The sequence below is a fragment of the Brienomyrus brachyistius genome, chromosome 25 (genome assembly GCF_023856365.1).
Source record: "Brienomyrus brachyistius isolate T26 chromosome 25, BBRACH_0.4, whole genome shotgun sequence".
Lineage (NCBI taxonomy): Eukaryota > Metazoa > Chordata > Actinopteri > Osteoglossiformes > Mormyridae > Brienomyrus > Brienomyrus brachyistius.
The window spans coordinates 1,834,116-1,847,135 of record NC_064557.1 but is presented as its reverse complement, the minus strand read 5'-3'; the positions used below and the strand labels follow the sequence as shown (position 1 = coordinate 1,847,135).

The following is a 13,020-nucleotide window of genomic DNA, read 5'->3' as shown; positions in this document are numbered from 1 at the left end:
CGGATCTGTAACAATAGCTGCTTGACTGGAAAAGGGCGTCACTGGTCTTTATCTCTCAGGAAGAGCCGCCCTTCCCGCCACCGCCTCTGTCTCTGCGGGGTCCCCAGCAAGGCGGGGGTCTCTGGGTGGCAGTTGGAGGAAGGGTGGAGCACAGCACGGGGGTGGGTGGACAGACTCTTGTACTGGACAAACTTCTGCTTTCATCGCCCGTCCCAGTGCCACATCTGGCCTCCCGTGAGGCTTCAGCCCACAGCGTGTACATTTTTAACACTGGATGGTCTGTTGTGAAACTTTGGTTGTTTAAGTTTTGCGTTGAAGCCCCACATCCAGCATGCTGGTCTCCGTTTTGATAAGTAAAGGGCCAGACCAGCTAAACTGGAAGAGCAAGGAGAGCCAGAGATGTAGCTTCCCGCAATGCTGGGCCCGGGAGACAGGGGGCGCCGATCCACGCTAGTGCCTGGTAGGCGTCGCTATGTGGGGTTGGGCACGGAACTGCGGTTCCTGACTGGCAAGCTGTGTCAGCCTGCTGGTGGTTAACTGAAGGGCTGATAAGATCGTGACGCCCATCCCTGAACGACGCCAAGAATCCCGCCTTTCTGAGGCATCTCGCGGGGAATCGGAGGAGCTCCCACCGCTGCTCGTGCTTCTGCATCGTCTCTTACATGGAAGCTGATTTCCAGCGGATGCCTCACCGCCTTCTAACATCCTCTAGCGCAGTACTTATGGACCCCCCCCCCCCGACAGTCCACAATTTTGCTCCTCCTCAGCTCCCGGCACACCTGTATTCCGTTATCTTGATCGTCTGACTTGTTCTTGATTGTTCAGTTTGCTCTTTATCGTTTGGTTTATTCTTCGATTCGTTTGTTATTGGTCGTTTGGTTCAGTTGTACTGGGAAGCTGGGAGTGTCTGTCTGGGGGCCCCCAAGGACTGGGCTGAGAAACACTGGTCAAGCAGAATTAGAGCCAGCTGTCCTCATTTCTTCTCAGTGACTTGATGATTAAGCAATTTTTTATTTATTTATTTTTTTCGTTTGTTCGTTCGTTGAAAAACCTTTAGCTGTGTCCTGATATCAGTTTATTTACAGGCTTGACAGAGCCGCGTAATAAGCTGTAATACAACATCACCTAGTAATATAGCCTCAAGCCTTCTTCTCCCTTGAGGCTCAAACTTTATATATCCACCCAGATCAACTATGGGGGCTGAATCTGGGTGACCGTGTATGGTAATTGATAGTAGAGTTTTGGGAATTGGCTAATGGTTGCCTTGGAGATATGAGTTAATCTCGAATAAGTAGCTTGTTTGCTTCGTCTGTTCTGTGCTTTGGATTCACTGACCACGTCGGCCGTCCATATTTACTGTAGCAGATTAGGTTTCTAACTGGCTTCTGTCTGTGCACCCTGTCTCGCCAGCTTCTGAGAATGACCTTCAGAACAAACGCCTGAAGCTGGTCTATGAGGAGATCACACCTTGCCTGAAGGACGTCACCCAGGTGTGGGAGAAGATGCTGGGGACAGTGGGGAGGGCCAAGATCAAGTTCGACATGGAGAAGATCCATGCGGCCGTGGGGCAGGGTGAGGACCACGCCGTTGAGAAGTTCTCAAGTGGCTCTTGGTATGAGATTACGTGTTGGATACTGTCCACAAGTGACACCAGACCCCGTATGATTCTGAAGGCGTTACAGACGAGCGATGCGACTCTCTGAAAGTACACCCCGATGGAGTCGGTCTGCCATTCATCCTTACAGAGCGACTGGTGCCTGTGTGTCATGTGACGAGTCACGTGACCTGTCTTGGCAGGAGTGCCCAGGCAGCACCGTGGCGAGATCTGGAAGTTTCTGAGCGAGCAGTACCTTCTCCGTCAGCCGGTGACCAGCCACCCGCCGGGCAGGGACACGCCCTACAAGGAGCTCTTGAAGCAGCTCACTTCCCACCAGCACGCCATCCTCGTCGACCTGGGTAAGCCCCACACACGTGACGAAAGTAGGCGTCCCAGAGTCAAAGGGTGTTGGCGTCCAGAGTTGCGTCCAGGTTTGAATGTTGCGCTTCCCCTGATTCGTCTCTTGGTAAATAATGGCCAACGCTCAGGGGGATGGTATCAGACTCGGCTAAGGCTTGGCTGGTATTATAGTGATACGGTATATATATGATATTTTGAAATCTTGGTGGCAGTCTTCATCTTGGGGCGGGGGCGGTCCCTCGTGATAAAATTTCCAGCAAAATATATTGCGTTGCTTCTGAAAACGCTGAAGTACCACTTTGCTGTGGTATAATGTCTGGACAGTGCGAAAAATCAGATACGCCTGAGCTGAATCTTTCCCTCTTGGTTGTGACACAGTCGATTTTCCTGTAGAATCTGTCTTTGTCACAGAAATGTCACGAGAGAAATGTTTGACGTGTGAATGCGCCCATCTGTGCTGACAGCGATCCAAGTGACTACACCCAAAAAATACAGCCAACACCATGTCTGCCTGTTTGTTTATGTCAGAATCGCTAATTTCAAAAACGCTGATCTCGCTTAATATCAGCGGAGCTGTCGAGGATGTGGCAGGAGTCTGTGTCGGGCTTTGTGGCGCCCCATGAAAGCGGGGAGACTTAGTAGTGCAATTGCTCGGTGCTCTTCAGGGATCGAGGCTTCCAGTTGATTCAATTTAATTCAGTTCGTTGTCACAAAGCACTTTACATATAACCGGCCTGAACCCCAACAAACAAGCCTGCGGCAACAGTGGCAAGGAAAAACTCCCTCTAGCAGGAAGAAACCTTGAGAGGAACCAAGACTCGGAAAGGGCGACCGGGCGAGGAACCAAGACTCGGAAAGGGCGACCGGGCGAGGAACCAAGACTCGGAAAGGGCGACCGGGCGAGGAACCAAGACTCGGAAAGGGCGACCGGGCGAGGAACCAAGACTCGGAAAGGGCGACCGGGGTGCATGAAAATGTACACACATTAACAGTTGATAACGATAATTCTCGCCATCGCAGTGTAGGGCTGAGAGATGCAGCCAGCCCAAGGTGTAACATTATGCAGAGTAACATTACACAATGTGAAGGTTCGCAGTATTAAAATACTAGAAAAACATCACTCATGCCAACAGGAAGCCCACCCACCCCGTCAGGCCAGCTCATTCCCAAGGGTCTTGTGCTCCTGCAGTCAGAACCCCTTCTGCATGGGTAGGGGCTCCTTTGGGCCCAGTTTCCCCTGAAGGCACAAATCCGTCCCATTTTGCAAAATGTACATGTTGCATATCTTTGCAAATCTCTTAAAAGGTTTTCGGGAGGAAACCTGGAATTGCGCAACGGTGACAGATATTGAGTGCGCCCCAGGCTTGTCGTCTTGCTTTCCCCGCCCCGCCACATCCCCCCCCCCCCCCGACAGGGCTCTTGAGATCCAGCACCAAGCTCCTCTGTCAGGGCCCCCCTCTCACCTGACAATGGATTAATTGTTTAGCAGGACTGCTGTTTTTTTTTTTTTTGTCCCTCCCCTGTCTGAAAAACCTGCCTTTCTGTGGAGCGGCTCGTCATCGCCAGGGTGCGTACTCGCCCGAGGGTGGCGGGGGGGGGGGGGCATCATGGGGAGAGTGCCCTCTTCTGGATGAAAAGGCAGGATTTTCCTCACACAGCTGCCGATTGGGTCTGTAGACCTGCCAGCTCGCGGATGCCTTGAGGTTGCAAGTATTTAATCTCCCCGAAGCGAGCAGGACTCGTCTCTTCTCTTTGCATTTGGCTCTGCGCCGCTGCAAGCTGCTGGGTCCGCCGGCAAAGAGAGAGACCCACGAGCGTCTCACACTACCCTGTGGGGGAGGGACTGTCAAACAGCCAGCTCACATGTGCACGGGTGTTTCTGGGGCTGTCGCCCAGTCAGCTCGACCCGCCGTGGTCAGACCAGGTCGCTATTCAGGACCAGTAAAGGTTCTGATCAGTAAAGGAGGTCGCAGTGAAGGTTCTGATCTTTCTCCGAATGCTCTTCTGCTTTCTGTGATGTCACAGCCGATGAGGTTAGGGGTAGGCTTATAGTCGGGTTCGTGTCGCAGTGCGAGCCTGTCGTAATCGAAAGCTGACAAGACGCCCCCCCCCTCTCCCCGGCCAGGACGCACCTTCCCCACGCACCCCTACTTCTCGGCCCAGCTGGGGGCCGGCCAGCTGTCCCTCTACAACCTGCTGAAGGCCTACTCGCTGCTGGACCCCGAGGTGGGCTATTGCCAGGGCCTCAGTTTCGTGGCCGGGGTGCTGCTGCTGCATATGGACGAGCGCGAGGCTTACGGCCTGCTCCGGTTCCTCATGTTTGACATGGGTCTGCGCAGGCAGTATCGGCCGGACATGATTATCCTGCAGGTGAGCGGGTCGACAGCGGGGCCCAGACATCATCGCGGCGTCGTGCTCTGCTCCTGGCTCACCCCCCTTCCCCCCCACAGGTCCAGATGTACCAGCTGTCCCGGCTCCTCCATGACTACCACCGGGACCTCTACTGCCACCTGGAGCAGCACGAGATCGGGCCCAGCCTGTACGCCGCGCCCTGGTTCCTCACCGCCTTCGCCTCCCACTTCCCCCTAGGCTTCGTCGCCCGCGTCTTCGGTAGGTGTGGCGCCGCCCTGGTGTTCATTATTGCAATGACGCACTGTTTACATACTAGCGGTGTGCCATTTCCCCACGGGGCAGCTGCCTGCGACGGATTCCTGTTGAATTTTAATTTCAATTTGTCATGGCCGGCTTGATCGCAGTAAAGCTCTCTCCTGGAGTGTTGGCCTTTTTTATTTTTTTTTTAACGCTGTTTCATAAGATGTCACGGGTACACATGGGTGGGTGGGGGGGTGCTTAGCCTGCCCGAGCTACGCCCCAGGCTATGTGGTTTCCTCGCCCTTCCCGTTGTCGAATTCTGGCTCCTGTCCAGCGCCCCCCCCCCCCGGCCCCTCCACCAGCATCTGCACTTCCCGCTGGCCCAGTAGACGCCCCTGGGATGGACGTGACTCTGCGCGCCGGTTGGTCACCTGCCCCCGAGTCACACGCCTGTCCCCCAGGGAACGGCGGAGGTGCCTGTCACGTTTACGCCCAGCCAGCAGAGTGTCGCACCTTGTCATTGTTCCTTTGTCTAACCGCCCCATTAGCTGCTACGTGGCTAAACTCACCCTAGAGCCCCAGTCAGGCGCACTGACCTGACACTGCAGTTTGCCATTCCCCCATATATTATGGTCTGGCATCCCCCGTAGATCTGTCACGTGATCCCAACACCTCCAAGTGAGGACTGTCCCCGAAATCTCCCTCACCTTTGTCTTTTTTGTTTTTTTTTTTTTTTTATTTGGGGGGGGCGGTGGGGGTGGTTCCAGACATGCTATTCCTCCAGGGGTCAGAGGTCATCTTCAAGGTGGCGCTCAGCCTGCTGGGTAGCCACAAGCCGCTGATTCTGCAGCACGACAACCTGGAGGCCATCGTGGACTTCATCAAGACCACGCTGCCCAACCTGGGCCTGGTGCAGATGGAGAAGACCATCAACCAGGTGGGTGGAAGGAAAGGGGCAGCCCACGTGTTCCTGCACGTGAGTCTGCGTGTGTGGAAGGGCGCGGGAGCTGAGCCCGATGAGGTGTGCGCTTGTTTGTGTTTCTGCCTCAGTGACTCTGAAGTCGCGGTGTCAGAGTGGGTGTGGCCCCGAGCGAGTGTGCGTGCGGGCGGGAGGGCGTGCATGTGAGTGTGTGCATGAAGGAGGGGATAAAAAAACAGGAAGTCATTGATTTAATTAGTGAGCCGAAAAGGCCGGCAGAGCTTGGCTCACGCCTCTGTCATTTCTCGCTAACTTTCTCGCGCGATCCCACCCTGGGCGTGTGCCTCTAACCATGGAGCACGTGCCTCCGCGCACATGTTTTTGTGTTTTTCGGAGACGACGACGACGGCGGTGTGGAGGCCGGGTTCTGTAAGCTGCTGTAGGTGTGGAGATGTATGTGTTTGCAGCCGTTTTATTTTTTTTAAATGTAATAAGGAAGCATCCGCCTTCAGTGCCGAATTTGCTCCGTAAAGTTTGGAGTTAGACACCTGGGTTTTGCAAGACCAGTGTTTCCCGACGTGGTCCTTAGGGACCCCCACATTTTTTCTCCTCCCTAATGTGGACTGTGGCAGGGAGCAAAAATGTGTGGACTGTCTGGGGGGGGGTCCCTGAGGACCGGATTGGGAAACGCTGGTATAGACGTGGAATGTACGAGATGGTGTGACAGTTTGAAGTTACACCTCGTCAGGTGGTGGTCTGTAATCAGCAGCTCTGTATCTTCTGAAGATAAGATCAAATTACACAGTACCTCTGGGGTGGCGATTCTGCTATCAGGTTCTGTGGGTAATAAAATGTTTGTTGTGGTGCCGCCGATTTCAGTCTAGATATTCTTGTCGTTCGCAGCTGGGTTGATAAACTGGTTCATGTTCCCTTTATTCTTATCGCGTCCCGGTTAGCGTTTATACCAGGCGTGGTTCACAGCGGCTCTGCAGACAAAACGGCCTTCTCTCTTTACCTTCGTCTTCACGAGGTCGGACAGCCCGGCTAGTCGAAGGCCTAACAGAGCGATTCCGGCGTTAAGGATGTGATGTTCACACTCATAGTAGCAAACCAAATGCCTCAACCAATCCTCAATATTCTTATATTAATGTGCACGTTAGAAATGCATTCTGTCAGTGTTATGGATGTGACGCCAAGCGGATCTTCGCTCATTACCGAACAAAAATCCCAGCAAGTCGAGTTAGTTGGCTCAGCAAGAGTTTCCTTTTGGGTTGTAGTTAATGGGATCTCCACATCTTCACACTTTGACTTCCATGGTCATCTTTGTGGTTCCTGAGTTTGGGCTCGTCTTCAGTTGCCCTCTTTTTTTTGGTCACCACTCCTAGGAGAGGAGGTGTCTCTGACATTAAGAGAGGGGTGGTCTTTGGGTCACATTCGGCAGCAGTGGGGAAGGCTGCGGATGTACTCGTGGGAACATGGCAAAGGCAGCATCGACATGGGGTTGTGAGTGAGAGGCGTCGTCATCTACGGGCGGCTGTCGATGAGAGCGCGTAGCCTTTGACTGCCATGCAGGAGCGTTTGCCAAGATGCTTTCAGATGCTTGTAAACCCTCACATGAAGATAGTGGAGCTTTTCTCGGAGGCTTGGTACCTCACTCTTGTGCTGTTGCCTGTGTTCTGGTCGCTAGTCTCTATGGTATGTGGATTTTTTTTCTTTAAAATGTCAAGTAACATTTCTTAATGCTTTGGCATAGTCCCAAAAAGAAAGAATGGGGGGGTGGGATGTGATGCAGAAAAGCAGAATGAAAAGGTTTGGAAAAGCTTAACATTTTTGAGACACTGAAGAGGTGAGGTCGGGATTTCCTGGGAACCACGGGGCGGGGGGGGGTTGGTGCGGGTCGTGATGGGAACGTGCTCAGGCTAGCCCTCTGGCATGGGCTCCCATAGGGGGAGGGGGAGGGGGGGGGCATTGCAGGGTCCGTTTCTGGTTCCATGTCAGCTGCCATGCCGAGCTTGTGCACCTTCAGCGTGTTGTCGCTTCATTCGGTCACATGGGGGGGGGGGTCGCCCCCGGAACCTAACAGGTGGATAATGTCTCTAGTGGTCCATCTGGTCCCGGCAGGTCTTCGAGATGGACCTGTCCAAGCAGCTGCAGGCCTACGAGGTGGAGTACCATGTGCTACAGGACGAGCTGCTGGACGGGCCGTCGCCGCTGAGCCAGGCGCAGCGGGCAGCGCAGCTGGAGAAGGCCATCAGCAGCCTGCGGCAGCAGAACCTGGACCTTCTGGAGGAGCTGCAGGTACGGCCCCGCCCCCATCCGCCTGCCTGCCCGCGGCGTGTGAGGAATTTCCAGTAGACTCACACAGATACACGCACGCACACACACCCCTGTGTTAACGACAAGGTGAGTGTTACAAGTCCTGGCAGGGTCTGGAGAGCTGATCACATGATCTGTTCTGGAACACCCCCCCCCCCCCCCCCCCCAACCCACACAGGTGGCTCACGCGAAAATCCGCAGCCTGGAGTCCAACGTGGAGGGCCTGCTGGGCAGCGAGAGCGGCCTGCGGCAGGAGGTGTGCGCTCTGGAGCGGGACCGGGCCGAGCTCACGGACACTGTGGCAGTGCTCAGGGCCCAACTGGCCTGCGTTGAGGGCCAGGGGGTGGGGCCCAGCACTAACGGGCCGCCCCCTTTGATGTGATGATGACCGCGTGATCGTCCCCAAGGAGACGAGCAGACCCCTGGTCCCGGGAAGCCTTGGGGAGAGGAGCGAGGCCCGGGGCCGTTGTGGACTCAGCTCCTCTGCACCGAACAAGCAAAGGCTGAACTCATGTAGCCTGTGTGTGTCTGTGACAAGATGGTGTTATCTTGACAGGGTGGTGGGGGTCACACCCCCACACTCTCCTCCGTCACTCCTCAGTAATCTCCCCCTGCCCATCACCATGTCAGTGACCCTCCAGCCCCCCCACTGTCACTCCAGTTGCCAGCCGGGACGGTGTCCGTTCACCTTGGGAGCACGCATGTGCGTGCGGGTTCATTCTGACATGCGTGCGTGCGTGTCTCGCCCGAGCTACACATGATGGGGGGGGGGGGGGTGATTCATATTTGCACGTTTGTTTTAATTACTGTTATGAAGCTTACGTATACACTGCATTTTCTTCAGCAATACCGTAGTAAAGATTTAATCTTTTTTATGCTTCTCGTGTCTGTGTGTGTTAAATTGGTGTGTTAAAGATGTGGAAACACTGCTCTATTGGTCCTGGGATACATCTGATCAGGGATTGGGGGTGAGGGGGGGCAGTAGGCTGGGGGTTGTGACCCGGCCTTCTGGGACAGGCTGAATTTGAATCAAGTGCATGTGAGGGCATGACCTTCAGTCCGTCTTTGCCGAGCGCGAGACGGACGTCCCATGTCGGAGGCGACGAACAATCCTCGCCGTTGACGTTCCCAGTGCCGGAATCTCCGATTAAACTCGAACCGGCGAGGTCACCGCCTCTTGGGTGCCGTCTGTCCCAGCCCCAGGCCCGTCACGCGTGGCTCATCCTGGCAGCAGAGACCCCCCCCCCCCCCCCCCCCCCCCGTGGCCGTCTTTCGACATTCCGGAGTGGCAGGGTTTCCGGCCACGCCTACCAGCCCAAAGCGGGCCGACCTGTCCATGGACTGGCACCGAAGAGCATGTGGGTCTCGGTCAGGTGAAGACACAGCCTGCTTCTGCACCTGTAACCGCAAGAAAATCGAATCTCGGCATCAATTAGCTGTTACGCCAACCCATAAAATGGTGGGTAATTGCTGGCCTCCGGCAGACAATAAATCTCACTTTATTTGTCATGTAAATTCCTGATGCAGTGTGTTTGTACGCTTGACATGAGGCGTGTATGAATCTCCCATCAAGCAGTGGGGAAGTCTTTCATATTTAACCACCTAGGTGCCATGTTGTCGGCAACAGGTCTAGTTCCCCTCAAAGTATCTGCGTATAGTTGTGTGTGCCTTATATCTATGAAATCCACTAAAACCCATGTATGGATCGTGGGAGTTCAGTGGGTAAGTTTTATGCCTCCCTGGTTGGGGGTTTAAATCCCACCTTCATTCTTCAGCTATGGTCACACAATGATCAAATAAAGGTCAATTTCATTGCTTGCGTAGCTTTTTGGTTTAACTTCACTGGTCATTGTGTGGTCAGCATCTAATCATCTTGCGGTCGTGATGTCATGTAAATTGGAATGAGTTGTGTTAGTCTGTCATCAGCCTGGAAATGCCACCTTTCCAGCTATCTGCGGTTTGTCCATGAATTGCCTTCAGCCTTGCCGTTTATTGGCTGTAGGGGCTGAATCTCGTCGTCATGTTCCCTGGTTTGTGGCCCGTTTCAAAGTCGGTACATTCGTCGCTCTCGCAAGGATCTGGCCGTTTCGTGTTAAAGCACCGTTTGCGGTTTGTGTATCGGGGTGTGAGGAAGATGATGACAGCAAGCTGGCCTTTCTCCAGAACCTTCTTGTTGCAACAGAGGGGCCTTGGGTGGCTTTGGCTTGAATGTGCCCATCAGAACCTGCAGTCCATCAAAACCGTCATGGAGAGACACCCTGGTCCAGCGTGTTCCCTGTAATTAACGTCTTAAGGAAACCTGCAAGCAAATCTGCTCACTGTCACTCTTGACTAAACTTGCGTGACCCATTTGATCTCATCACCGCGGCATTTTCCACACAGTAGGGACTGGATTCAGTTGCTTCTGGGGTTCTGCTGAATCTAGCTCATGCTTTATGTTCCTGCTTCTGGGAACTTCTGTTATGAGATGTTGGCTCTTTAGAAGGCGGTACCTCCCATTGCGGCCCAAGATCTGGAAGCCCATCACCTTCTCCAAAGCTCCATGGTCTTGCACAGGCACTGCTGGGAGGGTCTACAGCCCCGTAATGCTGGGCAGCAGAGTGGCACTTCATGCCCTAAACCACGGTCCAGGAAGATCCAGAGAGTTCTGACCTGACCCCGAGTATCCTCGTCTCCTGCTGGGGTACGACTCTGCGGTTCTCCATTTTAGTGTTCCTGAAGATTCCATAAGCTTAGCTATGCCGAAAGATAGTCCAGGGAAGTATCTTCTACCCATGGGAGGTGAACATGAGGCCCACGTCGTGTGCATCCGGGAGTCAGGGTCTGTATCATGGGAGGGAATGGCTGTGTGGTCACTACACAGGCACACGTGGCTGCTCGTCACGGAAGCGTCCGGAAAGGAACCAACGTGCCGACGGCAGATGGACACACCCAGGACGTGACCCCCGCCAGACACCCAGGCCAAAAAAAAAAATAGTGCAGCTGCATTAATACCTCCAGGGCGGCTCCCCACCTCTAAGGAGCTTTTCTGCACCCCCCTGCAGGGGTGGGGTGTCGAGAGTTTCGTGGTCGACCACCTGCGGTGCGTGCGTGCGTGTCTTAAAATTAAAGAACGACCCAGAAAAAGAGCCCCTTCAGCTTAATAAGATAAGGTGAGGGTCAGGGTCCATGGGGGCCTCAAGCTAGAACACGGAGAGCAGGTGCGGATGATGGGGATGCTGTTGTCTGCTGGTGAAAAAAGTGAGGGCACCAGGGGTGTGGCAGTCATCCTGTTACACCCTCTGGTTAAGGAAACCTTAGCCTGAAATAGAAGGGTGGGAATCGAACTGTCGGGGGCTCCGATGACTGCGCTCTTTGTCCCACTTGTTGCAGCGACGCTGCAAGATTAACGAATATAGAATCCTGCTGGGTGGAATGATTAACCTGGCCAGGTGGCAGCGCGACGTTTGGAAGAGGAGAAAAGCTCACGGGTGTTTTACTTGCACAAAAACGTTCTGAGGACAGAAGGGAAAATGATTGGTCATCTCTCTGAACCAATCAGGTTGTGGAGGTCCGACTGGTTGATCCACAATCACATTGGTTGTCTCTCTCGACCAGTCATTTTTTCCTTCTGCCCTCAGGACATTTTTGCCCCCGAGTGAAACTTCCACAGCTCATCCGCACGTTTAGCCCTGCAGATGATTGCCCGACAGATTAACCAAAGAAGTCGCTGTGCAAGTTGCCCCGTACATAGAGGGCACAGGCAGCGGAGGTACCACCCATCCATGTAGGCCCATTCACCGCGCACCAACACTCACGGACGTCACCCATCTTAGGCTCTCGCAGGTTTGTTTGGACTTAAATCCAGTGCTTTTTCAATCGGTCACGCTTGGTAACTTGTTATGGGGAATGTGCATATCTCAGCCTCCACATTACAGAATCAGGCGGTTTTGTGGCGCGCCCTTTAAGTAATGCATACAGCAGCACGCCCTTGTAGCACACCAACATGAAACGGCACATTTACCTTGCTGGCACTATGCAAATGAAGGGTTAGGCTAGGTGTGGTCTGATAGGAAGGTACGTGAGAGGACAGGCGGTCTGTCACGCTTAATTACCCCCGGGCCTGGCCCGCTCCCACAAGATGTGAATTGAATTCTCATTTCATAAAAAGACATCACAATGATTTCTATGGCTGTGCGTCTCTCTCTCTCTCTCGCTCTCTCACAAAGCTTTTCACTTTGCGGCATATGTGGAGTAGGGAGAGTTTCGCTAAACCCAGACTCCGCTGTCATTTTTGCACATGAAGCTCTTTCGCACATATTTCAATTTGCACAAATGCACAGTTAATATTTCTCGACATCTGCACATTACACTTCTAAGTATTTATTTGCTATTTGTTTCTATTATATTGTACCTCGGCATTTTGCGTGGACGGCAAAGACAGAATGTCATTGCACAGAGAAATGCACTTTTCTACTGTACAGATGACAATAGACGCTTTGAATCTTGAATCTGATGGTTAACTCTACACTTACCTTTGATTCTAAGCTTTGAAACTCATTCGGCCATTGAAACGCAGGCATAAAATATAAAACGGTGTCATCAGATTAAAGGTTATAACCATCTACAATGTAATGAGAGTGATTCATATTTTAATTATGTGCATCTAAGGCAGATTTAAGGAGGCTTTGGTGTACAAATAAATGTACATTAATTATTTTAAATAGCGTTTTCTTATTCATTTTTATTAAAATCAGCCCCAGCAAAGGCTTAGCACCTCATTTTATGAATCTCACTGCCATTGTTCCAGCAGGACGCTCATCAAGGATACTGTTTAAGGTTTGAAAAAATGTGACTCTTCACCTAAAGGAAAGACATTATTCTTTTCAGAGTGAAGAAGTCTGCATGAGACCGGTGGGGGGGGAGATTGCTTCGACGAGTGCCAAGAAGTAGCGAGAGCGACTCTAATGAAGTGATTCGTGTTTGCTAAACATGGTTACTATGGTGGCTGTGTTTGTGTGACAATATGGATCTAGTGTCAGGAAGCGTGCAGACGTGTGTGTGTGTCTATGTATGTGTGTGTGTGTGTGTGAGAGAGAGAGATCGAGGGGCATGATTGTACAATCCTGCATGCCTGCTTGCAGGTAGAAACAGATATTTAGCATTTGGCTCCAGTGTTTTCCCTATGGGAGCCGCTAATGTACCTGGACAGATATTAGTGCAGCAGGGTAGATAGATTGACTGACAGATTTTCCAA

The 13,020-nt window shown here is 52.9% G+C and overlaps 1 protein-coding gene across 7 annotated transcripts in view; it reads left to right on the top strand.

Annotated features, from left to right (window-relative positions):
- Positions 1-8,659, top strand: part of tbc1d1 (TBC1 (tre-2/USP6, BUB2, cdc16) domain family, member 1) — a 35,406-nt gene extending 26,747 nt beyond the window's left edge. For all 7 annotated transcript variants that reach the window (XM_048996090.1, XM_048996092.1, XM_048996091.1 and 4 more), the window contains 7 exons: positions 1,411-1,572; positions 1,798-1,956; positions 4,083-4,327; positions 4,408-4,567; positions 5,317-5,486; positions 7,590-7,766; positions 7,963-8,659. In XM_048996090.1, the coding sequence (XP_048852047.1) occupies positions 1,411-1,572; positions 1,798-1,956; positions 4,083-4,327; positions 4,408-4,567; positions 5,317-5,486; positions 7,590-7,766; positions 7,963-8,166 (1,277 nt within the window). In that variant the 3' untranslated portion in view covers positions 8,167-8,659. The remainder of the gene's footprint in view (positions 1-1,410; positions 1,573-1,797; positions 1,957-4,082; positions 4,328-4,407; positions 4,568-5,316; positions 5,487-7,589; positions 7,767-7,962) is intronic.
- Positions 8,660-13,020: the final 4,361 nt, after the last annotated feature.